The 26,699-nt window shown below is 35.4% G+C and overlaps 1 protein-coding gene across 3 annotated transcripts in view; it reads left to right on the top strand.

Moving 5' to 3' along the window:
• The window catches only part of PLA2G4A (phospholipase A2 group IVA), a 235,663-nt gene that overhangs the window by 129,971 nt on the left and 78,993 nt on the right, over nucleotides 1-26,699 (top strand). For 2 of the 3 annotated variants that reach the window (XM_036234504.1, XM_036234506.1), the window contains exons 2-3: nucleotides 13,763-13,865; nucleotides 23,582-23,663. In XM_036234504.1, the coding sequence (XP_036090397.1) occupies nucleotides 13,833-13,865; nucleotides 23,582-23,663 (115 nt within the window). In that variant the 5' untranslated portion in view covers nucleotides 13,763-13,832. Of the gene's footprint in view, nucleotides 1-1,605; nucleotides 2,342-13,762; nucleotides 13,866-23,581; nucleotides 23,664-26,699 lie in introns of those variants that run through there. The other variant, XM_036234505.1, reaches the window with a different exon arrangement.

Genomic DNA, 26,699 nt, shown 5'->3' with positions numbered 1-26,699 from the left:
CTGAACTTGGTGAATCTCAGTACCTTTGCCTGTTCCAGGAGCCATCATGTTTTTCTTCAAGTCCTAGTTGCTAGATTTATTGTTGCCATTTTAAAGTCTGATCGTCTAACAGTGCCACACCTGCCTTCACTGGATGCCTGGCTAAGTTCTTGCGTCTGGTTCATATCACACCTCTTGGCTTTGCTTGGCTTTTGCATACTTCCCCGGATTCCTGAGGGCATGTTGTTGATCCCTCAAGATAATGCTCTATACAATTTGAACAATTACAGCTCTGCCACATAAAGATGGCTAAAACATTTAATAGTAATTGATCATCAAGTAAGAGGGAGTTTCTCTTATAGCTCTGCTATCAGGACGTTCTTTCTGCAACCTGACATAAATCCTTCATTTTGCAACTAAAAGTCATTTCCTTCTCTGTCCCAATTCTTAACACTTTAGAAAAAAGCTGGTGTTGTCTTTTTTAACATTGGTTAACATAATTAAAACAATGTGTTTTTTAAGAACTAAAATAATATTGTTGAAATATCAACTCATATTTCCTCAAGGTTTAAAAAAATCCATGTTTTTAAAAAATATATTAGCTGTTTATCATAAATCTTCTCAACATTAGGCTGCTTTAGTTTTATACTGATGATGGGCAGGTGCCTCCATGGATGGACGTAGTGAGTCTGTGTGGGTTGAGCTGGGCAGCGTGGTGAGAAAGGGAAGCTCTTTGTGGTGAGATGTTCTGGAGTTTGCTATTGGCTCGCTTGTTTCCCAGATGCACTGCCTGGCTCCCAGAAGGTTCTTCTCTGCCCCTCCTTCCCTCCTATCTTGATGAGACATGTCATGAATTGGAAAGTCATTCTGCACTTTATTCCTGGCTCTTCTCATATTTGTTAGGCCATGAGTTAGACATAGTTATCTAACTTCTTCCAGTTTAAAATGAAAGAGACATCTGCCAAATGAAGGAGAGAGCAAAACATTGCTTTTATTACTTTTGTCTTTTCGTAAAAGACACCGAGGCACTATATCTCACCAGCAGAAGCTCCAATGAAACATTCTTAAGCTTTTATTAACGTCCTTGGCGCTGTTCTCCAGCTTGCTGACCCGCGGTAGAGGAAATGTAAATTTCATATTTTTGGAGCAAGTGATAGTGTTTCCAGTTCATTTCAACCTGTTTCTTATATGTAATACCTAAATATTTGTGCTTATACATTCAACATAATGCTAGCAGAGATCGATATACAAAAAGAACCTAGTTTTCTATCATTTTATTTTTTGTGTGTGTTTTTCTGTCTTCAAAAATTTTACATTGAACTTGAGAACTATATGGGTGCACTCTACAGAAGTAGAGGGAAAAACCATGTTGCAAGACTCCAAAGCACACATAAGTATCATTTAAGGAATCTCCTAGACTGCAGGGACCTCATGTGTTTTGATATAATTAGTTTCCTTTGTAATCCAGTGTTTTATTTCATGAATTTTATAATGTCATACTGTATCTAGGAGTCCTTGGGCTTCAACCAGACAGCCAAAGTTGTCCATAGTACAAAAAAGATTTTAAAAACTCCTGAGGATACATCCTTGAAATGCATATTTTCTATTTACAGAGCTCTTATCCTGCAGAAGGCTGGGTTTCCTGTTCATTTGAGAAGTGAACTGTCACTCATGCTATCTGAAAGCACATTTCAAAACTTCTTACAGCCCGACAACTGGACCATTTTATGCTTCCCAGTCTAGGACTTGTAGAATGCATGGCTAGTGTTCAGCGGTTTGACTTCACAGTGACACCTGAGATGGGTGGGTCTACAGCTCTGCTCATCTTCCACCACTCTGGCTATGTTTTCTGTCCATTTTTTTCCCCTTCAAGATCGTAGTCAACATTCGTACTCTAACTACAAGATCAACCTCCGCACTCCTGAAACACGAAAACCAGTATGACTGTTTTCCTGGGGGTTTTCCCTGGCCTGTTTATGCTAGAAAAAAAAGAAATGGCTTTCCCTGATGTGGCAATCTTTTGAGTACGTCATGCAAAAAGGCAGCAATTAAGGAGGGAGCTGAACCCTCATCAAAACAAAAATGCTCCCTGGGGGAGCATATTTGCAAACTGTCTGGTGTGGAGAGAGAAAGCTGTAGAGTAAATGCATTTCTCAGAGCGTTTGTGTCACATTGTTAGGTGTGTTTCAAAAGTGTTAACGCTGAGTGCTTCATGATTATCAGTTTCTTTTAAGTAGAAAGTAGAAGATTATTCGATGTTTATTGAACATGAACATATTATAGTTAACACTTGCTAATGGGATAATGTTCCATAATGGTCTGTGTGGGAAGAGGAATTTTTTAAACAATCCATCTAGTATCGGTAAGTAAACATCCTATAACTATTATTCAAACCTAGAAAAGTATAAAAGATGAAAATGACTTTTTTTAAGCTTCATTTGACAAATCATACAGCAAATTTCATTAATTATTTTCCTCGAATTCATGTCTTGAGCCTACCAACACAATAATTTGGCAACTTGAAAGTTTGATCAAACTAGAGTGTACTCATAGGTTCTTTATGAATTGTGTCTATATTTCCTTTTTGGCCTGAGTATGCGGGAAGGGGTTGGGGTTGTAGAGGAGAGGAGAGGATGTTGGTGGAGTGTAAGGAAAGAGTGTCTGGTTTACGGTGATGAGATGTGTTCAGCTGTTTCCCTAACTGGGTGAATTTGGATAAATTTGTTTATATCTTGAGGCCTCAGCTTACACATTTGCACGTTGAAGTTCTGTCTAGGTGGTGATTATGAAGATTTTCTTCTAATTCCAAAATTTTGTGACCTAAAATATAGCCAGAATGGGCTGCTTATTTTTGGCCACCAAGCGGTGAAACAATGGAAAATAATGACAAACCGGACGGTCAAAGATAGAAAACTAGAAAACTGGCTTGGGGCCGAGGAGACATTCTTGTTTCGCTCATCATGCAACTGTGAGACGGGTTTCCTAGCCCTTAAAATAGGTTCACCTGGATTAGTACTTGGCATTTGGAAAGTAGTAAAAGAAACAAAAGAAACTATGTTATGTATTGTTTCACTTCTACAGAATGTATGTGTGTGTGTATTTTGCATGCTAGGTAGGCACTTTTGAAATAACCAGATGAGGGAGGCGAGCCCATTGAAGGATGTCGTTCTCTCTCTCTCTCTCTCTCTCTCTCTCTCTCTCTCTCTCTCTCTCTCCCTCTCTCTTTCTCTTTCTCTTTTCCAGTCACCTCTACAGTTCTAGTTTAGGCTCACATCAGATCATACCTGGGCCTCTCTGTCCCTCTCTTTTCAAGCACCACTTTCTCCTTCAACAGTCCTAGGCTTCTTTGTTTAACGGCTGTGTTTATAGTATTGATGTGTTAGAGACTGAATGTGCCCCACCCACCAATTCACATGTGGAAGCCCTAACCCCATACCCCCACTCCAGCGACTGCATTTGGAGAAAGAGCCTTAAAAGAGGTGGTAGAGTTATGATGAGGCCCTTAGGGTGGGCTCTGATGCAACCTACCTGGTGTCCTTAAAAGAGGAGGAAATCTGGATATACAAAGAGAGCGTTGTTGTGTTGGCGCAGAGGAAAGCCCTTGTGTGGGGGCACAGGGAGAAGGTGGCCATTTGTAAACCAATGAAAGAGGCCTCAGGAGAAACCGGCCCTTTGATATTAGACTTACAGTTCCTAGAACTGTGAGAAAATCAGTTTCTGTGGTCTAAGGCACCTAGTCTGGTGTTTGATTATGATAGCCCTAGCAAACGAATACAAAGCATCCCCTCCATGATGCCAGCTGTCTGCTAAGACTGCCTCATGATGCCGTTGCTTATTGTATAATGTCCTATCCTTTAGGGCCTTTTGTAGAGTGGCAGAATGATATAGAACAAAAGAATTGGGTATGAGTCTGAGCATCACGATTCTAGGGACAGCTCAGCCCCTCATAATGTGGGGGAATGACCAGGGGAAAATTTCTTGGTCTTTCTCGGGGAAGGTACTTAGGAGAGATTGCCTCAGTCTGGGCTGTCAACTAGATAGATCACTTGACCTTTCTAAAGAGTAGGCTTTTTATCTGTAAAATATCTATACTAATTTTACTTTTGTTATGAAGATGAAGCAAGATATATATAAATCACTTTGGTGTATATAAATCCCTTAGGACAGTACGTGGCACCTGGGAAATGTTCGGTAAATGTGAACTTCTAAAATTAAGTAAGAAAATTAGCAACTGCTAAGATATCTTCTAGTTTGTCATACTAGGTTCTATAAATAGGCTCTACTTCCCTTCCATTCTTTCTCAACACAAGACCTCATCTAGGATCTGGCCAGTTTTCCCCATTAAATGAATTCCCATTTGTTTATTCATCCTTCAGTCAACGGTAAGTGAGTGATCACTCCAGGGCCACACAGGAATACAGGAAGAAAGAGGCAGAACTTCCCTCACGTTTCTTATGACTGGAGGAGACATATACCCCATATGTTAGTAGTATATAGTATATAACATTGTGGTAAGAGCTATCAAGGAGAAATGCAAGGGTGTTAACCTAGAAGAAAGATTAAGAGATGGTTTACTTCAGAAAGTGAGTTTACAGGGAACCCTGAAGGATCAGTGGAGAGGATCCTGTGCAGGTGTGGGGGACGGACCAGCACAGGTGGAGCCCGCGGTGGCATGGAGCCTCTCCAAGGTGGCTGCAGCTTCCTGTTCATTACCTTTCCTGCAGAAAATGTTTCCATTTCCCCTTTCTATACCCTTAAGCTCATTCATGTTTACCTTTTTTTTTTTTTTTTTTTTTTTTTTATCAAACCTATTCTATTTTAAACCACCTGAATCTTTCCCTTCTCTAAAACTCTGGAAGATATTCCTTATGCACCTGTCTGTTTAAATAATGAATGTTCAGGAGTACAGATTAGAGAGATAAAGAAGCACTGTCCGAAACCGGGGAGTAAAAGGGAAGCAGGAAAAGTCAGCCCTCTGGGAACAGCATGGACACCGGGCGTGTGTGGGACTCAGGAGGCAAGCAAGTTCCGCGCTGTTGGGTCCTTGGCTTAAGAAACAGACCTGGTTAATTAATTGGGACCTTCGTGTCTGGTAGCATGCTTTTCGATTTCCCTGGGAACAGGAAAATTCTCTTAACAGGTTTTCTGTATGAAATTCAGAGTAGGGCTTGAGAGACTTTTTTAAATATAAAGCAGCTCATGTACATATCTTACATTTTTCTGTTCCTGATGGTACTATCAGACTCTCGCTTAGTCTAGGTTTTAAAAACGCACTAGCAAAATAATCTCCGAATGTACGACATGAGTAATGCCGTAGTAACTGTCTATCTGTATGAGGATGGTGGAAACAGCATTGCGTGCTCTTTGCTTTTAGAACACCTCCCTATATCCAGCGTGATCGACAAAGCTTTGAACTTGGAAGCAGACGAGTCAGCGTCCCAATACTTTTATTTAAAACATTTTAACAGATCAGAAACGGCAGTATTTTTAAATCTCTATTAAAACTCATTATTACATATGAGAAAGTACACAGTCAATGAGAAAGTACACAGTCTTTATAAAAGGTGCTTAACAAATTTGCTGCTTGAATTTCTTAGGAATCTCCAAAGAGTCAAAGAAGTCTCAGGGAGTTGTGGCAGTTTGGGGAAGAGCATCGGTTTCATAAACTACGATAACAATAACAAATACTAATTTTATGTGTTTGTGACCTGCGAGGCACTGTGCTTGATGATTGGCATACATTTTCTCACTGTATCCTCCCACTGCCTCTGTGAGGTGTGTGGTGGTCGTTTCCCCATTTTAATGATAAGGAAACTGAGGGTCAGGATCACACAGGCAGAGAAAGGAGGAGACAGGCGTGAACTTAGCCCAGTCTGGCTCCAGGAGAGAAGCTTGCCACTGCTTCAAGGCTGAGCCCCTGATCACCTCCTCTGCTCTATTCCATGATGAAATGGAGGAAAGAGAAAAGGATCCTTTGCGTTCCCATCCTTCTTTCTTCCAGATGCCGCAAACCTAATAATAGCCCTTTATTTTCCTGTCGTCCCAGCACATAATGCAGGGAAAGAGAATTGACAAAGCGCTCTAGTCTGTCTGCCTGGTTCTTGCTCACTTTTCCCAGAGAAACCCATCTCGCCCTGACAACGTGACTAAAGGGTTTTGGTCAGACCACATACTATTATAAACCATTCATCGAAAACCAACTGTTACGTCGCATAGACAAGTGTATGTTGAAAAGCGTATCCAAATTTATCTCCCATTAGTATCCATCCAGATGTTTCTATTTATAGGGCAGCCAAAAAATAAATATTAAAAGGAGAGAAAGAAAGAAAAAAAAAAAGAAATCATAACTTCATAGCTCTTGTTTCAGACTTAAGGACTGTGTACACCCACCGAGACTAGTTATTAAAACTCATTATTGCAGCTTAGTTATAAAAAAACAAAACAAAATGGAACAACAACAAAAACCCCCGCTGTTTTATGAGCATTCATGATAATGGTTGTGCAACCTGTTTGCAATAAGGTTTCCAGGACTGAGCTAATTGTGGGAGGAAATGCATTTTCCTCATTTAATGTAACTAGAGAATATTACGAGCATGACAGAGACCCCTTAATTCCACAGAAACCTGAAATATCTACTACTATCATTAACAGTTTAGGGGGAAAATGATGAGTGGGTGCCTATTCATAACTAGAATTGAAAATATCGTCACCGCCTGACAATAATGACCAATGGTTATCCTGAAGAAAGGGAACCTTATCTGATAATTTTCTTGTATAACCACTTTGTTACTTCTTTCAAACATAACTTTGGAATGAAAGGTGTACATATAAATTAGATCTATCTACATATATTAGACTTTTTACATAACTTTTATTTTGAAATAATTTAAGAAATTGCAAAAATATTGTAGTGTTCACATACAGCCTTTACCCAGACTTCCTCAATGTATCATCTTACATACCCATGGTACATTATCAAAAGCAGGAACCCGACACTAGTATATAATGCTATTAACTAAACTACAAACCTTACTTGGATATCGACAACTTTTGCCTTTTGATTGGAGTGTTGAATCCACTCACATTTAATCTTATTATGGTTATGATTAGATTTCCATCTGCCATCTTGCTTTCTGTTTTCTGTTTTCTGTATGTGTTAACTATGTTTTTGAGTGAATTTCTTAGTGATTGTTCTAGGAATTATGTCTTGATGCATCTTAATTTATTACAATTTACTTTAAATAAATAATAACAATTCTAGTATAGATTAGAAATGTTGATCTGATATGGTTCAAACCCATCCACACTCCTTTGCTATTATTATCATATATGTTGTCTATATATGTTATAAACCCAATAATAGTTATTGTAATTTATTGATTTATACTTTCTACGTCTTTTAAAGAAGCTTAGAGAAGAAAAGAGAAAAACCATATTTATAGAATACTTCATTTTGACCTATGTATTTACTGTTTCTGGCACTGTTTACTTCTTCCCGTGGAATCAGTTACCATCTGGAGTTATTTCCTTACTCCATTATAGCTCGACTCTCTCCTCACACTTTTGTACTATTATTTTCATATGTATCACATCTTTAAATAAGCCCAACAATACAATTGTATAATTGTTATTTCGTGCGGTTGACTTTTAAATCAGTTAAGAGAAGAAAAGAGAAAAAACATGTATTTCTACCATTTTTAAAAATTGTCTTTATACTTACTTTTCTCAGTGCTCTCTATTTCTTTGTGTGGATTTGAGTTACTGTCTGGTGTAACTTCCTTTCAGTCTGAATGTTCTTCACTAGACCTTATAATGCATATCCCCAACCAAAGAATTTTTTTAGTTTTTATTGTCGTAAAAATGTCTTTATTTTTCCTTCTTATTTGAACGGTAGTTTTTTCGGATATAGTATTCTTGGTTGGTAGTTCTATTCTTTCAGCACCTTGAATATGCCATCCCATGGCCTTCAGGTCTCCATCGTTCTGAGGAAAAGTCACCTATTAATTGTATTTCAATTACCTTTTATGTGATAAACATTTTTTTCTTGCTACATCCAAGATTTTCTTTTTGCCTTGGATTCTCAAGAGATTGACTATGATGTGTCTAGATCTGAATCTCTTTGGATTTATCCCACTTGGAATTGATTGAGCTTTTTGCCAGGTTTTAAATCAAATTTGGGAAAATTTTAGTCACTCTTTCTTCAAATATTTTTCTTTCCTTTTTTTTTTCTCTCCTCATTTCTGAAATTCCCATTACACGTACATCAATATACTTAATGTTGTCTCCCAATTTTTGAGGCTGTCCATTTTTCTTCATTATTTTTATTTTTATTTCTGTTCTTCAAATAACTTCTATTGATGTATATTTAAATTCACTGATTCTTCTTCCAGCTCAAATTTGCTGTCGATCCTCTCTCATAAGTGAATTTTTCATTTCAATTATGTTTTAACTCCAGAATTTCCATTTGGCTATTTTTTTCTAATGTCTATAATCTTTTTATTGCTATTCTCTATTTGATATGTTATTGTGTCATACTTTCCTTTGAGCCTTTAAGCATTGTTTTCTCTAGTTCTGCAAACATATGTGTAACAGATGCTTTGAAATACTTGTTTGCTAGATTTATAATCTGGAGTTCCTCTGAGATAGTTAATATTGACTGCCTTTTTTTTTTTTTTCCTGCGTATGGCTCACATTTTCCTTTTTTTTTAACAAAAAAAATTGTTTGTTGTTGTGTGTATTTATTTATTTGTTTTGTTGTTGTTGTTGTTTTTTAATAGCTTATATATTGTAGCAACTCTGGATTCTCACTCTCCCCCTGGAGAAGTTACTGTTGCTGTTTGTTTTAGTGACTTTCCTCACCTCATTCTATGGAGTTTTCCCCTATAATATTCAGTCTCTGAAGAGCCAGCTCAGTTTTATTTTTCATCTGTTTTTATTTTCAAGCCTGGTTAGAGAGTGGCCCTGGGTCAGGATAGCTTAAAAGTCATCCAGTGAATGGCCAAATGATTGCTTTAACACTTGAGCAAGTAAATCTTGAGCTTTTGCTGATTAATCTGCATGTGGCCTGGTAAATGCTTTCAAAATACAGGGTATTTATAAGTCCTCTCTGGTTTTTACTTTCTGCATTTACAAAACCACATTTAGCGAGTAGCCTGCTAGGGTCCTCTGAGCCTTCTTCTCCTCAGGTGCAGTCTTGCATATACACACAGTCTTCCAGTCCACCAGGAATAAGTGGGCCTCAGCAAAGCTCTCACTGCTTGTCTCCTTTTCCAGATCTCTCTATGAAATTTCTGGCTCGTCTGCTGTTTTGTTGCTTGCTACAACCAGTATGGATCCCATACATTAAACTTTCCTAAAAGTTTGCTATTGTATCTCTATTGGTTTTGAAAACATCCCTGGATATAGTAGCATTTTTTATGCTTTCCTGAAAATATGGTTCTCACTCTGCCCCTCCCCCCACAACTCCTCAGGGCTACTCTGCCCCCCAGATAGAGCTTCCATTTTGCAGAACGCCAGTGGTGGCAGGGGTAGGAGCACCCCCTTGCTGAAAGGTCACAGACTCCCACTGTTCTTATTGAGATTTAGTAGATTTAAAAAAAAAACAATGCTTTTCATGTGTTGCATGTCTTTTGGTCAGTTTCTGAAATTGTTGTTTGTGATCATTCTAACCACTTTGTTCAGTGGTTTTTGCAGAGAAAATTACCCAAGTTTCTCACTCTGCCATTTTGGAAGTTGGCCCACATATTTATTGAATTTTAAAGTGGAAGTCTTGGCTGAGATCTTAAGATAAAAGACCTAAGATATCTCTAAAACGAGTTGTGATGCAGCCTACTCCTTTACATTTGGAAAAAAGCAGAAAGCAGGTGGATGTGAACATTATTTTACTGTAAAACCTCATACATACCTTACAAGTAATAAATGATTAGAATAGTAGAAATACGGGGTGGACTTTGAAAGAGTTTTTGTTGTTGTTTGTTTGTTTGTTTTGGAGACCACTCCTTGGGGGTAGAGCCCTTTTTTCCTTGGTGAAGAGATCTGGGAGGTATACATCTCCTAAAAACCAAGCACGAGAGAGGCCTTCCTTTAAGGAGACTACTCAGAAAGTTTATCAAGGGGTTTAATATAAGTCTCCTGCAGTGGGCCGGTGTCTATCAATGCTTGAGAAATATAAAGGAACACAGATAGCAGAGTAGAGTGTTTCATTTGAGAAGTAATTACATTCTCAGAGTTTGTTGGAAGAAAAGATACACTTATGAGTATTCTCTATGGACTAAAGAGAACCCTTAATCTTAAATCCTATACCAGGGGTTTGTTTGGTAGAGTGAAAGAATCTCAGACTAAGATGTGTGGAAGTGGACTGCAGGATGCATTGAGGAGCTATAAAAGAAAGCACAAGACCTCAGCTAGAAGCTAGAATAGAGATGCATTGGTACGGACCAGAGACTACAGGGAAGTGATCTCAGAAGAACCCACAAAATCATCCATGTATGAAAAAATTAACTTTAACATGTACCAGGCCCAGAGATCACAAAAGTAGCTTATAATGGTATCATGAAATAATAACTTTTGTCTCTCTCCCTTCAACCTTCTCCAGTCACATGAGGTTAAAACGTCAGGACTATAAAGCTTGCGAGGTACATGGGGAAGCGGAAAAGTCAGTGACTTTATCCATTCCGATAGGCTGAAACTTGGGGGCAGGGGCAGAATAACTTCAACTCCAAATCAAGTTTAATTTCAGATGGCTACATGGGCCCAGCATTTTAACTTCTGAATTCATTAAAAATTATATATATATATATACACACACATATTATTAATATGTGTGTGTATATGTGTGTATATATATGGGTATGTATGGGATATATACACATATAATATATCTCATATATATCCAATTGTTACCAGAAAAATTCTGAGGCTAAGTTTCTATCAAGATAGAAAAAGAACTAACCTGGGATGGATTTAAAGAACAAAAGGGAGTTAGTTGCTCCAGGATTCAATGCCACGAGTCATGTTTGCTGGTATCTACCTACCATGTAGTTTCTAACCTTATAGATCTGACAGCTTGATATCTTAAGCATAGTTCCCACTTTTGGCTTTAATATTGGGGGAGTATCTATCCAGGTCTTGCTGCAAGATACAATAGTTACAATAGTGGTTAATATGTGGTGACCACATTGGTTATGAATGGAGTTGCTGAAAATAAGAAGAGGAAATTAAGTTGCTAACAGCAAATTTGGGCTCTAGTAACATATTTATTTCCTCTAAACATTTTGAATAGTAGTCTCACTCCTTCTGAAATTTCACTTGTTCTGCTTTTTAAAATATTTTTAGAGATCGATATTTAACATTTTTGATGTTAAGAATAGTTAGGAATGAAGGAATACTATTCTGTGAATTTCCTTCATAAACCTGGCATTGAGTAATATTTATCCATCTATCCATTCATCCAGCTATATTTTAGGTACTGCGCTAGGTACTAGGGATAATTCTATGAACAAGATAAATATGGTCACTGACTTTATGCATCTTTAGTTCTCTCAGGAAAGGCAGACGATGTATAAGTGGAACAAAAGGCTTGAAGGACAATTACAAGGTGCAAATGGAAACAGTAACAGGCAGACCACACATATTCTGAAGGTCACGGAAGACTCCTCTATGGAAGCGGCATTTAAGCTGAGTCCTGAAGCATGGATGGGCTTGATCTAGGTGAACAGTAGTAGCCTACAAAGCCCTACGTGGTCTGCCCCACCTATATTTCCAATGTCATCAGAAGCCCCTTTTGCTTTTGCTAACCACTTGCTAGCCACTCTTCTTTCAATTTCTCAAAAGTCCTGACTGGAAGACTATATTCCAAACCAGCTGCCTCCCCACACCCTATGGCTAGCTCCTTTCTAGAGCTCCGGCCTCAGGTTATTCTCTAGTTCTGATTTTTGCCTGTTTTCATCATTCTATAGACCTTTATTTCTAATAGTTTCATTCATTGGTGGTTTCTTATAAAACTCAAAGTAGTCTTACCATACAATCCAGCAATCTTGCTTCTTGATATTTATTTACCCAAAGGAGCTGAAAACTATCTCCACTCAAAACCTTTCACACAGATGTTTATAGCAGCTTTATTCACAACTGCCACCATTTTATAGTGACCAAGATTCCTTCAGCAGGTGAATGGATAAACTGAGGTACATCAAGACAATGGAATATTACTCCCTGCTGAAAAGAAATGCATATCGCTTAAGTGAAATGAGACAATCTGAAAAGGCTACATATATACTGTATGATTTCAACTCCATGACATTTTGGACACAGTAGAAAAATAATAGGTGATTGCCATATTTGGGGGACAAAGAAGGAGGAATAGGCAGCACACAGGAAATTTTTGGTGTAGTGTAAATACTTTTAAGATGCTATAATAATGGATGGATATATGCTAGTATAAAATTTTCAAAACCCATAGAATATATAACACCGAGAATGAGCTTAAGGTAAACTATGGACTTTGGATGATTAAGATGTGTAAATACAGGATTATCAGTTGTAACAAATGCACCACTTCGGTGGTGGATGTTGATAATGGGGAAGGCTGTGCATGCGGTGAGTGGGCCAGGCATATATGGCAGATCTCTCTACCTTCCTCTCAGTTTTGCTGTGAATCTAATACTGCTCTGGAAAATATGGTCTTTAAAAATAATAAATACGTATTATTCTTTTTGCTTGAAAAATAAGATAAAGTTTAACGAACCAAGGGCGTGAGATCACATTTATGTTAAAAAAAATTAAAATTCCCTTTTTTTCTTTTTAGTCTAAATTTATGGATATGCATTGAACTAGTCTGGAGGGATACTCATCAAAATGAAAATAGTGATTATACTTTATTTTTTATTTACTTCGATAGTTCATGTTTGTGACAATGGGCGTGGATCATCTTTTATGATTTAAAAAAATGTGATGTTTCAAAAGAAAAGACAGTTTAAGAATTTGAAACAAATTCTATTTTGAAAATAAAACATATTTTAGAACTTACATATTAAACACAAATAGTAAAGGCATATGAAAAGACGTTTCTAATTAGTCATGATATATAGAATGCTAAAATATGTGTTATTTCATAAAGTCTCAAGGAACAAGTCTATGATGGAAGAATAAGGGTGTTCATTGAATATTTTGTTTTATTTTAATAATGTAAAGTAATCATAGAACAAAGCAAAACATGGAGAGTATTTTTCCATTAAAATATTTCTTATTTAACTACTTCCAAATTAAATTGTTACCTTAGAACAAACAAACGTTTTTTTAAAAAATATCAGCACTAAAGTTGAAATTCAACATAAATATATTTCTTCAATTCTTGACATATAATTACAGTGAAAAATATTCCTTTTTTATTGTGAATTTGTATAATGATGACCCAACTGCGAAAACAATGGCATGTGGCTTTTTAATTATAAACAGTACAAAAATAATTTTAATTTTCCGTAATTTCGATGAATTTCTCATAAAACACTTGGCAAATGCAAAAAAAAAAAAAAACTCCTGGAGTTTCTTAATAATTACAGAATAAAGTTGAACAAATAAATATGAAAATTAAACTGTACTATTAAAATATGTTATCCTTTCCCTAAGTTCTGTGTGTAAACCCACTCATATAAACAATTAGGGAACTCAATCTATCTGATCCCCTTGGACAGACTTTTACTTCCCAAGATTCACATACCCCTCATCATTTAAATCTTGGAACTGTATCAAGAGGAAGCTGAACAATAATGATTGTTTGTTTTTGTAGGTTTTAAAGAAGTTAGAGTGCCAGAGAAGACCTTTGAAGTGTGAAGAGATTTCCTGTAATTGAAACCAAAATGTCATTTATAGATCCTTATCAACATATTATAGTAAGTCGTTTACTGTCTATGTATTCTTTCTGGGGGGAGGCAGGTATATTTCTGTGCACGAGTATTTCTGGTGTTGCTCGTGAAGTAAAACTATGATTAGTCCCGGATTTTTTTTCTGGAACTCGTATGAACTTAATGTTGTACAAATAGGCTACTATAATAAAGTTAACCCATTTCTTTTTTATATCCAGAAAAAGATTTACCTAGAAGGGGAAAAAATATCGAAACATTTATAACAGCGCTGAACTTTCAAGAAACAATAAAAATATATAGTTATCACATAGCAATTACCAGCCTACATAAGATAACACTTCACATGGATTGGTAGAGAGAAGATAAAAGAGCTATCGAGATGAAGGTTGTATTTTAGTGTGTATTTCCAGGGTATTTAATTCTGTAAACTTTCCCTTAGATATGTTTAAACAGACTTTTATGTGGGTGGTTAATTTTTATTAAAGAGTTGAGTAATTCAAATTTTAGTATGCAATTTTCCAAACTCCATTGGAAGTATACGTTCTGTCTTCTGATCAAACAAACAAAAACAACAGAGGAGAAATTTCTTTGCTGGTTTCAACATTTGAGATCCAGTTAGGTTTATATGGACTAGAAGTAATTTCCATGGATATTAAGGAATAATGCACAGTCTCATTTTCACTTAAATTGAAATACTGTTCTTTAACCCCACGTGCCTCCCTAGCTACCATCCTCTTTCTTTCTTTGTCTGGGGAGCAAGAGGTAATGTGCTACGTTCTTTGTAGTGCCTTCTTCCCTTCCAGTCACAAATCTGGACTCAGCAATTCCATTCGTTTCATGATGTTGAACCCAGTGGACTCTAGCTCCCACTCCGCCCCACCCCACCTCTGCGGGTCATTCCCCTCTTTCTGGAAGTCTTTTCAATTTCCTCTGTTTCACAATTCTCTGGTTTAGTTTCTTGTTTCCTTGCTGTCAGTTCCTTTCTTTGAAAGCTTCTCATTCTGTTTCACTTTTTAAAATTGAGGTATAACATATATAAAGTGAAGAAATCTTAATTGTTCAGCTTGATGGATTTTAACATATGTATTCCACACATGAAACTATCATCCAGATAAAAATACACGACGTTACAACTACCCCAAAATGGTTTCTTATGTCTTTTCCAGTCAATAAACTTCACAAAGGTAACCAATATTTGACTTCTATGACTATAGATAAGTTTTGCTTGTTCTTGATCTTCATATAGATGTCTGTGTGTAACATTATGTCTGTGAGATTTAAACATGTTGTGAGTAGCAGAATTTCACACTGAATGGCAATGGCGCCTTGACGTAAATTGGGCAGCCATGTATAAGTGTGGCTTCATTTCTGTCCTGTTCTGTTAGTCCATTAGTCTTTGTCCCAGTATCGACCTATTCAATTTCTGTAGCTCTGAAATGTATCTTGATATATAATGAATCCTCCAACATTTTGTACATTATATATGATGTAAATCCTCCAACTTTTTCTTCTTCAAAATTGACTATTTTCATTCCTTTACATTTTTGTATAAAATTTGGAATCAGTTTATCAATTTACACACACACACACACACACACACACACACACACACACACACAACTGCTTGGATTTTTATTGTACTGTTGTGAGTCTGTAGACCAGTTTGAAGAGATATGACATTATAGCAACATTGGATCTTCTAGTCCATCAGCAACCCACGAATCTAGCCCAAAGCTAACGTTATTTAGGTTACCTTTAATTCTCTCAATAGTGTAGTGTAGTTTTCAGTCAGAAATCTTTTTTTCAGGTGTTTTTCTTGAGGGTTGATGTTTTAGTGCCACCGTAAAGGTAATTATAAATTTCATTTTGCTATTAGTTGTTGCGTTATACGAAAATGCAATTGATTTTTTGTAGATCCAGTGAACTTATTGAATTTCTTTATAATTCTGGTTATTTGTGGATTTTTTTGGATTTTCAACTTACACATTCATGTTATCTATGAATAATGCTAGTTTTACTTTTTCCTTTCTAATCTTTAAATCTTTATCTTTCTAAGCTTTACTGATTATTGACCACTTACTTTAGGTATAGTTCATAAGTTTGGAAATGTCATATTTTCATAATTGCTCAATTAAAAATATTTTCTAATTTTTATTATGATTTATTCTTTTACACATGTGTTACTTAGACTTGTGTTTCTTAATTTCAAACACTTGGTAATTTTTTAAATTGCTTTTGTCATCAATTCTTAATCTGAATCTGCTGTATTCAGAAAACATACTTTGCATAATTTTATGTTGTTTGTAATATGTTTATATATGGTTATGGCCTAGCATATTGTCTGTCTATTTTAGTGAATGTTTCATATACAACAATATATTCCATATTCAACTTTTGTTTTATGAATTTCGAAGATTTTATTAGTGTATATAACTTTTGAATTATATAATTATAGTTTTCTGTTTAATTGATATTTTATCATTACAATAGATCCTTTTCTTTATCTCTAACAATGACTTTGTTTTACATTTTACATTATCTTATTAATATAACTCCTAATTTCTTTGATTGCTATATGCATCCTTTTACTTTCAATTGATATTTTCTTTATATTTAGGGTGTTGTTCTTATAAAAAGCATATAATCAGGGTTTAAAATGAGATAATATTTTTTTCTTGAAACAATATCCTACTTTCTTTCACAATTATGGTTTTCTTTAAATAAATTTAAACAATGAAGGTAGGATCTTTTTAATCAATTTTTCATATTAAGTTTCTCTATCTTACGTGCAGATTTATTTTTTTCACCTTACCACCTTGAGAGATGTATGCAGAAACCACAGATTTATATCACATTTTTCTTTACCTTTTCATCATCAGAGTTGGACACTCAACTAGTATTTTAATTAATAGCCCTTTTAAATAAAGATGTCCTAAGAGCTTTATAGGTTTGTTTATTCTTCTTGTTCTTGCTGTGCATGTATGAAAAAAAAAAAAAAACTGTGTGCACATGTGTGTGTAAATCATTATAGTGACAAAATTCCCTGTTCTAGTTTTCACAGAAAGATACTTAAAAAAAATATATTAAGTGAGCACAGTCAACATAGAATAATGTTAGGAAAAGGAAAGATGGGGAAAACCAAGCCAGCTAATTAGTAATGAACACTGCCAGACAAGCCAATGCAGTTAGGGCCACCTCAAGGTACAGAAAATTGGACCCATTTTCACACTTGTGATGCAGTGACATGTTGGAGAATCCCGTGGGCTAATGCAGCAACTTACAGCCAGCAAGTTCTCTTGCTTCCAGAGGTGCCGGCTTTTAAGAATGTGGTAGAAAATGGAGTGATAGATGTACGGCAGAATTCGGTTTCTAGACACCTAGAGTTAGTTTGTCTGAGGTGCTTTCCAGAGTTTATCGTGTCCCCAGAGTTTATTAAAGTGCTTTTGGGCCAGGGCGACATGAATTTTACAAGGCTAGATCAAGCGTAAAATATTTATAAAAATTTCCATTTTTTTTTTTTTTTACTCTGAAAATATGAGTCACTTCTTGGAGTGGAAAAAAATCTATTTCCACCACCCATTTGCAACAGAGGGTCACTACCCCATGTCCACAGAAGCTACGGTTGTCTTCAGAGTAGAGTCAGTCAGCCACATGGGTGTGCTAGCAATGGATGCCTGTGCAAATACAGGGACCTCTGAAAAATGTCATTGTTCGATGACTGGAAATTTTGTCAAAACAGTAAAAAGATTTTATTCTAGGTGATTATGGTAGCATAGCAGTGGGGAAAAACAAATACTGGGTAAGTAATTCAAAGAACTAGTGTTCCAGTGGCAGTTCTAATCATCAGTTACGTGCTCACGAGCACCTAAACTCTGTTTTAACTGCTTTGTATGGAAAACCGGGTCTGAACCGTACCTATGGTATCTGTTACATAGGGCTTGTATGAATAATACATTATAAGTACAAAAGTATTCTTTAGAAACTTAATAAGATAAGGTATTTCCGGGAGACTTTAGAAGACGAGACACTGCACTGGGAAATCAAAAATATAAAGGTAACAAAACTACTGTTACAAAAGCACAGCACTCTGCACAAACTTAGTTTTATGGCAAATAGCGTATCTTTCTGTGAGCACTGATTCTAGAAAAGTGAGGAGGAGAGAATGGTTAAGTGATAAACTTTTAACCTTTCCCCCATTCCAGCCATTTCCTGCCACAAGCCTCTGACCTGAGGCAAAAGCGCACACATTTAATGAGCAAGTGGAAAGTTTCTTGGTTCATGAGAGAGAAGAAACTCAAGTCATATTTTTGATTCTGACTCTTTTTTAATGATGTCGGCTAGAGCTAACAAATTCTGCTGCCAAATTAGGTGTTTTGGCCATTAGAATTGTTTGTGCATATAGCCCATCTATGACTGAATTCTTAAAGCAATTTAGATAGCAATGTAGATTGTAAATATATAAACTGATAGCTCTTTTAAAAATGTGGGAGAATAGTAACACAATGCCTGTGACTCTTAAATGTATTAAAGTGAAACTCTGCACCACATGCTGAAAATGAAAACTATCTTATTTTTTAAAGTGTCACAACTCTTGGATGCTATCAGAGCGACAATTTTTTAAAAAACATTTCTGAGATCTGTTTGCAGTTACCTGTTGCCGATTGCGGTGATCACTGAGATTGTGGTTGTGGTGTGGGATTGTGGTTCAGTACCGAGATTAGGTAGTCTTTATCATACTAACAGTCTTTAGTTTTTATTTAAGTTAAAATTAGGTAAGAGAAAAAATTTTTATCTACAAAATATACCTTTTCCATCAGATTTGCTTTGTGACTATTTCTTTGTTTCTACTTTGTAACAGTAGGATTTTTAACAGATTAAGGCAATTGTCAAATTGATTTTGTATAAATTGATTGATTCTTTTGTGCACATCCAATCGTTTCAGTTACGGATGTCAATATAATCCTCCAGAATGAATTTAACCACTTTCATAGCTTTCATAATAACTGATTACTGTAATTTTGAAAAGAAAAAGGGTTGTGATTTTCACTGTAGAAAAGATTATAGATGAAGAAAGATGCAAAGTAGGGTAATCCAAGACCTGAAGGCAAGGCTTAATCTTGGTGACTAAGTCACTATATTGAGTTTATATTTGACATCTCAATTGAAATATGGCATCTCTTTTGCCAACTACCAACTAACATTATGCTGAGTCATAGTTTCACCAGGGAATACTGGTTGTGGATTCAATAATTTTTCCTCTGGCATCATTCCTGAGACATACACGAAAGTCTTCTATTCTTCAAGTCAGAAGCTAGCCTTGTCCATACTGGTTTGAAATTTATGTGATATTGGCTCCAGGAACATGGCAAGGGAGTCGAAAAACTATTTGGATAATCATTGACTGAAACTGAGCACTTTTCTCCAAGAATTTGTACTTTATAGATACTCTCTTATTAATTTTTATAGCTCTCAGAGAAAGATTGTTATGATTTTGAAACATCTGTTTTGGAAATAATTTGCAGGTTATCTGAAGATTTGTGGTTTTCAGAATTAACTTGTAAAAAACAAGAAAATGGTTGATTTACTCCTCCTTATTTTCTGTAAACAGTATGCAAGTATTTCACTCATTATAGTTAAGAAGATAGAATTGAAACTGATGGAAATTAAAGCAGATTAAAATAGCTGAATGATAGAGGAAATAACCCAATTAATAGATGGAGTATAGATCAACTACAGATATAATAGAGAGACTAGATTGTAACTTTCTATACCATTTTAATAAACGGAAACAGCCTTTTTTACTATTAAAGATGTCATTCTTCTTTGTGCAAGTAAAGGAATGGAGATAGCAAGACTGGATTCTAGTTAAAGTTTAACTTTTACTACTTATGAGATACTGGGAAACTAACCTCTGAGAATGTCACTTTAATTATGTATAAATATAAATAATAACACATTTATATTTATGAGAGTCTGTAGTTTCCTTTTCTTGTAATGCCTCTATCTGATTTTATCAGGGTAATGCTGGCTTCATAGAGTGAGTTAGGATCTATTCCCTCAGATTCTATCTTTTGAAAGAGATTGGAGAATGTTGGTATAATTTCTTCCTTAAGTGTTTTATAGAATTTATTAGTGAATCTATCTGGACCTGGTGCTTTCTGTTTTGGAAGGTTAGGTATTGATTTAATTTCTTTATAGATATAGCCCTATTCAGATTGTTTTGCTATTTGTGTGAGTTTCGGCAGACTGTGTCTTTCCAGAAATCAGTCAATTTAATCCAGTTTATCAAATTGTAGGCTTAGAGTTGTTCATAGTATTCTTTTATTATCCTTTTAATGTCCATAGGCTCTTGAGTGAACTTCTCTCATTTATTTATAGTATTTGTAATTTGTATTCTCTCTCTCTCTCTCTCTCTCTCTTTTTTCTTTTTCTTATTTAGTCCGGTTAGAAGCTTATCAATTTTATTGATCTTTTCAAAGAACCAACTTTTGGTTTCATTGATTTTCTCCATGGATTTCCATTTTTAATTTTATTTATTTCAGCTCTAATTCTTACTATCTTTCTTCTCCTTGCTTTGGACTTAATTCGTTCTTTTTCCAGTTCCCTAAAGTAAACACTTAGATGATTGATTTTAAATCTTTTATATATAGATCTTTTTTATATATATAAAAATAAATTTCTTTCTAAGCACTACATTCATTGCATCCTCTAAATTTTGATAAGTTGTAGTTTCATTTTCATTTAGTTTCAAATATGTAAAAATTTCTCCTGAGATGACTTCTTTGGCATATGTGTTATTTAGAAATGTATTCTTTAATCTCTAAGTCTTGTGATTTTCTAGCTATCATTCTGTTACTTGTTTTTAGTTTAATTCCATTGTGGTCTGAGAGTAGACATTGCATGATTGTTCTATGTGAGCTTGAGAAGAATGTGTATTCTGCCATTGCTGGATGAAACAGTCTATAGATGACAACTATATCTAGTTGATTAATGGTGTTGAGTTCAGCTATGTCCTTACTAATTTTCTGCCTGCTGAATCTGTCCATTACTGATAGAAGGATATTGAAGTCTCCAAGTATGATAGTGGATTCTCTTCATTTTTTGGTGGAAGGAGTATATGTGATTTTCAGCTTTAGTGTAAGGCCATATACTTTTATTTAAAAAGCATTCACTTCTTCATAATTGATAATTTCATTTCTGTAGGATAAAATATTGGCTACTCATAGCTCTTATAAATATAGAAGGTATTTCCCTTTGACAAAAAACTTGAATAAGATGTTATCTTGAAAGATTTTACATGTTCCTCTGCCTTTTAAAACAGTATATGCTCATCATTTATGACTTTACCTTATCTTGATCCTGAATTGTGAATCTAGATATCAATTACTCTATTGATAGAGTGATATCTTCAGAAAGTGTTGAATGCTATGTAACTTTCGAACCCACTAATGCTGGTTTCTATGAATCTCTGTTTTTACATTTTTTTTTTTTTACCTCTTTGCTTTTAGACTATCATCACTCCCTTCTCAGTATTTTTAGTACCTTAGTTTCTTTTTAATCAAGTATAGACTTTTTAAATTAAATTTATCAGGGTGACATTGGTTAATAACTTATAAAGTTTCCAAGTGTACAATTCTATAATACATCATCTGTATATTGCATTGTGTGTTCACCACAAAAAGTCAGATCTCCTTCTATCGCCGTGTATTTGACCCCCTTTACTCTTATCTACCTTCTCCCCTTTTCCCTCTAGACGTTTTAAGCAGTTAAGTAAATCTATTAAAATTAAAAATGGTAAGAATAGCTTATAAATGTGGGGCTCTTCTAAGATTAAACAAAAATGTCTGAGCTTTAGATAAAGCCTTGTAATCTTTTCAGTTGCTCAGAGATCTGTATGACTTCCTGTTTACCCTTTCTGTTTTTTTTTGGTTTGTTTTTTTGTTTTAGTTTTTATCTTTTTTTAATTTTTCAATTATAGTCGGTATTCAATATAACATTAATTTCAGGTATACAGCATAGTGATTAAACATTTACATAATTTACAAAGCGATTCTCCCATAAGCCATAACCATACATAGTTATTACAATATTATCGACTATATTCCCTAAGCTGTACTTCACTTCCCTGTGACTGTTTTGTAACTGCCAGTTTGTACTGCTTACCCACTTTCTCTTTTTCGCCCAGCCCCCCAGTACCCCTCCCACCTGGCAATGATAAGTTTGTTCTCTGTAGCTATGAATTCCTTTCTGTTTTGTTTATTTGTTTAGTTTGGTTTTTAGATTCCACATGTAAGTAAAATTATATGGTATTTGTCTTTCTCAGTCTGACTTATTTCACTAGTATAATACTCTCTAGGTTTACCTTTGTTGTCACAGATTGTAAGATTTTATTTTATTTTTTTTATGGCTGAGTAATATTCCTTTACAGATATGTACCACATCTTCTTTACCCATTTGCCTTTTGACTGGAGCATTTAATCTATTTAATTTAAAGTAATTATTTACAGGTATATAGTCATTGCCATTTTATTGTTTTCTAATTCTTTTGGTAGTTCATTGTTCTTTTCTTATTCTTTTCCTCTCTTGTATGTTGATGACTTTCTGTAGCGTTGTGTTTGAATTTCTTTCTTTTTATTTCTTGTAGATTTTTGGTTTTTGGTTACCATGTGCTTAATATATACCAAGATATGTTTATAGCAGTTTAAGTTGATGGTTGCCTAAGTTCCAACAGTCTGAAATGATTACCATTTTTACTCACCCTTCCATGTTTATGTTTTTGTCATTATTTTTTTACTTCTTTTGTATGTGTTGTGTGTATCTCTTAATTTACTGTTGTAGTCACATGTGGTCTTCCTACTTTTCACATTAACCTTTTTACTAGCTTAAGTGTTTGTTGATCCACTGCTTTTATTATTATGTGTTTGGCTTTGTCAGTGAGAAATTTTTTCTTTACCAGCTTTTCGTATTCATACTTATTTATTTTTTCTTCTTAAAGAAGTTCTTTAAACATTTATTGTAATATTGGCTTGATGGTGATGAACTCCGTTAGCATTTTCTGGTCTGGAATTCCTCATTTGATATTTTTGGATAAAGTAATTTGGTAATTAATTTCCAGTTAGGTTAAGTATTTAATAAAATCTTCTAGGTGTTAATATTTATTATGTGCATATAAACTATTAGGTGAATGGAAACTTTTAACATTGCTGCATATGGTTTATTAAATTAAAATTAATACAGTTAATATAAGTGGTTTATCTGTTATTGCCTTGGGTCCAAAGGTTTTGAAAGCTGTTCTGGAAATGTGATGCCAAAAAAGATATTCATTGAACAGTAACAATAAAAGCAAACAAACCTAAATAATGCAAACATCTTGCTCTGACCTTGCTTTTTTAAGGCAAGGCTTCTTAGTCATCCAGGACAAAGCCTGATTGTGCTTCTGGAAGGACTGCAGTCCTGATTTACATGATTTCCCAAGCGCTTGGTGAACCTGACAGCAAAGAAGTCCTAATAGTCGAGCTGTAGTGACATTTTCTAGCATGATCTAGAAGTCTGAATAATGCTGTGATGGGAGAGAGGAGAGAATCAAAAAAGGAACAGCCTTAGAATCAAAGAATGTTTCTAGTATGCATGTTGCTTCCTTTCGACTAGAACATTTTTTATTAGTCTCAAGGAAACAATAAGAATGATTTACTTGGATTCTACGTTGGAAGTTTATTTTTAATTTACTACCATTTTCTTTCTAGGTGGAGCACCAGTATTCCCACAAGTTCACAGTAGTGGTGTTACGTGCCACCAAAGTGACAAAGGGGGCCTTCGGTGACATGCGTAAGTCCTCTTCTTTGCTTTTCTATTAAAAATGTGTAATTATGGTTCACCTTTCTGTTGCTTGAGTTCCTTTATATGCCAGGGGCTGTCTTTTCCTCAAACATGGTTATATTTGTTTATATCTCTAAATGGTAATATTTTGAACAGTTCTCTGATGCTCTTTTATCTTTTGGAATAGCATTTCATCTTGACTTTACATTAATTGAGAGTACTTGAAGTCAGACACAATGACTGCCTTATGACATACAAATCTTTGGAACTCAAAGACTATCTACTTAACTCTATTTTAGAAAAAGTGCTGAGTCGACTTCAGACAAGCCATCTCTGTGACCTACTATGACTCTAGAATTAAAAAAATTCAGTTTCTCTAGTTCTTATTGCCTTCGAGTGTGTTTATTATGTGTAGAAATAGCTACAGAGATCGGTGTAGGACAGTCTGAAACCATGTAAACCAGAGCCTGAGGATAATGTTGGATTAACTTGTGGGCATGTTAAAGTTGAATTAACTTCTCCATACTATAAAAAGCAGTTTTTCTGGGTAATCTTACCACTCGGATAGCTGGGGTTCATGCAGGCGGGAATACAAAGAAAGATGGATAAGCATGATAATGATGAATTTGGTAAAGTTCTAGGTTATTGCTTAAAATGGAAATGGCAATTTACTTCTCAGAACAGGTTTTGGAGAAAGCATGGAGATATCAGTTTATCGGTGTGGCAAATAGGCAAGGCTTCTCTGCTGAAGTGACATTTAAACTCATACCTGAGAGAAGAGCATTTGGATGGCGAGGGCAGGGAGAAGTCCCAGGCAAAGAGAACAGCATTTTATAAGGCAGGAGATGAGCTGAGTGCTTGTAAGGAACGAGGACAGGCCCCGTGTCGTTAGAGAATAAACAGTAAGGTGAAGAAGGACCAGGCTAATATGATGAAGACTAAGAATGAAACTTTATTAGAGATGTAATAGAAAGAATCTGATGGCGTTTGAGACACGAGTCACATTAGTGGACTTCATTTAAAAATTGTTTTTTTTTCTGACCATAGTATGTTAAATGTCTTGAAGGCGAATGTGGAATATGCCCTTTTTATTTTTAAGAATAAGAGACACTTGAACTTGTTAAAATCACAATGAAAATGGGCCAACAGAAAGAAGTTTAATGCTAAGAAAAGAAGAATATGAGGTCTGTGCTCAAGACTTCAGTGAATGAAGAAGGGTTTTTCAGAATTTGGTAAAAGTCAAGGTGGCGAAGAAGGAACAGGAGGTAGAATCTACTGGCAAGAGTTTCGGATGCGCGGTGGTTTTCATGAGACGTGAGGGGGACAAGGACAATTCCCTCAAATCCAGTCCGGACTAGGGGTCTATATTCGAAATTTTATCTCCTACTTCTGTCTAACCCATTTCATCACTGCTTTGCCAATGTTTTCCTTAAGTTAATCTTACTTTGCTTTTTATAATTTTTTGCATTTTCATCATTAAAATGAGAGTTCACTGAAAGAAAGGTTCCTGTAAAAAAGAAGCCGCATTAGAAGCCACATTTAAAAACCAGTATCTTTCATGCCCTTGGGGAAAGCACAGGCCTTGCGACTCAAGAGGTCATACTGTTAGTTAGAAAAGCTGTTCTTAATTCTGCTAAAGATTACGTGGGTAACTTGCCAGACATGTAAATTACTGACCTAATTTGACTTTAAAAATAGAGTTCTCTCATAAAAAGCAGCAGCAACCCTCTTCTGTCAGTGCAGAGCTCTGTTATGTAGAGACAACGGGTGCTAATATGCTTAAGATGAGTCTTAGAGCAGTTCAAATTCTGTACTCCACGAGTCTCCTTCAACTGGTGTGGAGCTGATTTCTTAACTACTTTCCCCATAGGCTCCAAGCACCTTGGTCCTCATTACTTGTGACTTATTATAATTAAGAGAGGGAAGAGGATAATGCTGCAAGTGTCATTTTAAACCTGTTTGAGTTGACATTGAAAATAATACTTAAAAATGAACATGAGGTATTACTTTATCTCGTGAAACAGGGAGCAGTTACATTTTGGATGCCTGCAGTGCACACAACACAGGTTGGATGCTTGATTTCTAAAAGTGTCCCTTTTAAAGTGAAGGACCCAAGGGAGGAATAGCCACTGGAGATTAACCACTGTAGGAGAAAGGACAGTGTTATTCAGCATTTATAATTTTATTGTATTTGTTATCACTTTCTCCTCCTTCTCCTCCTCCACTTCCTCCTCCTCCTCCTCCTCCTTCTTCTTCTTCTTTCTTTTTTGAATAAGAGGAAGGAACTGTTGGTAACTGTATTACTTTAATGAGTTTCCAGGAATTCAGAAGAGATAAGAACAAAGAAGGGTCTTAGAGAAATCAACTCAATGATAAGGATATTATGAAAAAGTGAAGGGACAATATACAGTGCAAACACTTTATTTTTGAGACATTCTAGGAGGTTATAGTGAGGGAAGGTGTAGGCATTAGCTGTCGCTCTTCTAGGAGAAATTTTAATGATATTACTGGATGAGCGTGATATATACAAAATACCAAATAAGCTAAATTTGGGATGTTTGTATATAGAAGTTTTTAAAAGATAAACAAGGATAAAACTATATTTAAAAAAAAAGTCCTAAGATATGCAAGACCAGGATAACAGAAACCTATATTCTCTCCTGTTGCTGATATTTAAACAAATGTGTCTGCATTTATTTCAAAAGAAAAATTTCCATAAAGTTTTACATGTTGGTAAAGAAGAATGACAGATTACTATTGAGTTTTTTAGCAGTTGCCTATGGGGGTTCTCTCAGGGGTGCTGCCCAAATCAAATAATTGATTCTTGGTAAAATACTGATATTTGCTTTTTTGGAGGCAATACTAAGATTCTATCTATTTTTTATTTTGTCTCTTGATAAATCATCCTATTATAACTAGCTTCATTCAGAAATGCCATATTGCATTGCTAAAGCATCATAATAAAATCGACATGATTCCATGAATTATCTTTTGAGGGGTCAGAGCTGACATTTTAATCATAACATCTCGCTCATTTCCTTGTTT

This window comes from Rousettus aegyptiacus, unplaced genomic scaffold (assembly GCF_014176215.1).
Source record: "Rousettus aegyptiacus isolate mRouAeg1 unplaced genomic scaffold, mRouAeg1.p scaffold_m13_p_17, whole genome shotgun sequence".
NCBI lineage: Eukaryota > Metazoa > Chordata > Mammalia > Chiroptera > Pteropodidae > Rousettus > Rousettus aegyptiacus.
The sequence above is the reverse complement of the archived record's forward strand: the minus strand, read 5'-3'. Positions and strand labels throughout refer to the sequence as shown.